General features: G+C 44.9%; 1 protein-coding gene across 6 annotated transcripts in view; it reads left to right on the forward strand.

Moving 5' to 3' along the window:
• The window catches only part of PREPL (prolyl endopeptidase like), a 33451-nt gene that overhangs the window by 29289 nt on the left and 2630 nt on the right, over positions 1–1532 (forward strand). For 5 of the 6 annotated variants that reach the window (XM_059659952.1, XM_059659947.1, XM_059659948.1 and 2 more), the window contains 2 exons: positions 169–292; positions 1114–1187. In XM_059659952.1, the coding sequence (XP_059515935.1) occupies positions 169–292; positions 1114–1187 (198 nt within the window). Of the gene's footprint in view, positions 1–168; positions 293–1113; positions 1188–1532 lie in introns of those variants that run through there. The other variant, XR_009447981.1, reaches the window with a different exon arrangement.

Genomic DNA, 1532 nt, shown 5'->3' on the forward strand with positions numbered 1-1532 from the left:
CGAGTAGTCTAGTACGCTAATGCTATAGATCTCTCAAGAATACCAAGTAAAAGGGAAAAATGTAGCATTTAGGGGGGGAAATTAGAAGTAATTATTTTTCATAATCTGTAAGGTAGAAAGGGACCATAAGGAACAATATACATTCTTTGTACGTCCATTTTCTTGCAGCATTATCCTTCAGTTCACATCACAGCTTATGAAAACGATGAACGGGTACCTCTGAAAGGAATTGTAAACTACACTGAGAAACTCAAGGAAGCCGTTACGGAGCACGCTAAGGACAGTGGTGAAGGTAGGGGACCACCGCAAAGCAGGAACATAGCTAAGCAGACTATTACCTTTAGCAAACCTCTCAGAGGAATGCATTTCATGTACAGACCAAATCTCCAACCTATGATTTGGGACAAATTATTGTTTTTCCTATGTTGACTACTAATTGAAGCACACATTACAACTATAACCACCTCACCTTTTGTTCAAGGGCAGTATTAAAATAAGTTAGGCAAGGGAAAATAAGTTACACAAAAAAAGTAAATTTAAATATCAAATATAAATTGGAGATGGACTATCGTACAGCCATTCATTCATTTAATACAATATTAACTGAGCCATTACTCTTGGGAACCTAAAACAGGTTCTGAAGTTTTTGCTCTGGAGCCTCAGTGCCCAAACTAGCGGCTTTAATTTTCTCTAGATCTTTGTATTTTATTAAACAAGTGCTCTTACCTTTTTTCTTGCCATTATATCCCAGACCTTCAGAGCCGGGTGGGAGGAACCCTCATTCATGTTTCCAGACGGTTGCCCTGTGCCCCGCTCCGTCTCCCTCTCACCACTGCTGCAGTGGGTGTTTCTGGGTCTAAGACTCTCAGCTTCACAGGGCCAGTGGCTTCCTCCTCGTCACAGCCTTCCCCCTGTGGCCCTGCAGCCTCTCCCATCAGCTCCTCAGCCACTGGTCCTACTCCTGCTGGCCCCGCCCAGCTCTGTTGGAAGGGATGGTCAGGCCTTTTTCCTTCACTATCACTTTCATAGATTACTTAGAAAAGGGGGGAGGGGCAGAAATGGGCTTCAGTTGGCGAAAAACTTTCTAATTGTTTCATATGCTAACTCTTTCAGGCTATCAGGCCCCCAATATCATTTTAGACATTCAGCCTGGAGGCAATCATGTGATTGAGGATTCTCACAAAAAGGTATGTTGTCCAGCCCTCTCAGTTGACAGGTCCTCAGGCAGAGAAGTGTTGTGCTCCACATTTCGGTGGTTGGGGCGGCGTGGGCCACATTCTGGTCTGTGACAGACCAGGAGGGTGAGGAAGAACACTGAGTCCATGAGGGGAGCAGGCTCTCTCTAGTGCTTGTGAGCTCTGTTCACGTAATTGAACCGTAATCGCTGGCAGCCTTCTGCCTCTGTCCCAAGTAAAAGCATCCCTGCCATAAATTGCTGGCTTCGGGGTTCGGTGAAGATGGACAGACAGAGTTGAACACAGGAGTTTTACTACCACGGCCTTCCATCTAATCTTTTAATGTGTCTCTTTTAG

The sequence above is a fragment of the Myotis daubentonii genome, chromosome 12, assembly GCF_963259705.1.
Source record: "Myotis daubentonii chromosome 12, mMyoDau2.1, whole genome shotgun sequence".
Lineage (NCBI taxonomy): Eukaryota > Metazoa > Chordata > Mammalia > Chiroptera > Vespertilionidae > Myotis > Myotis daubentonii.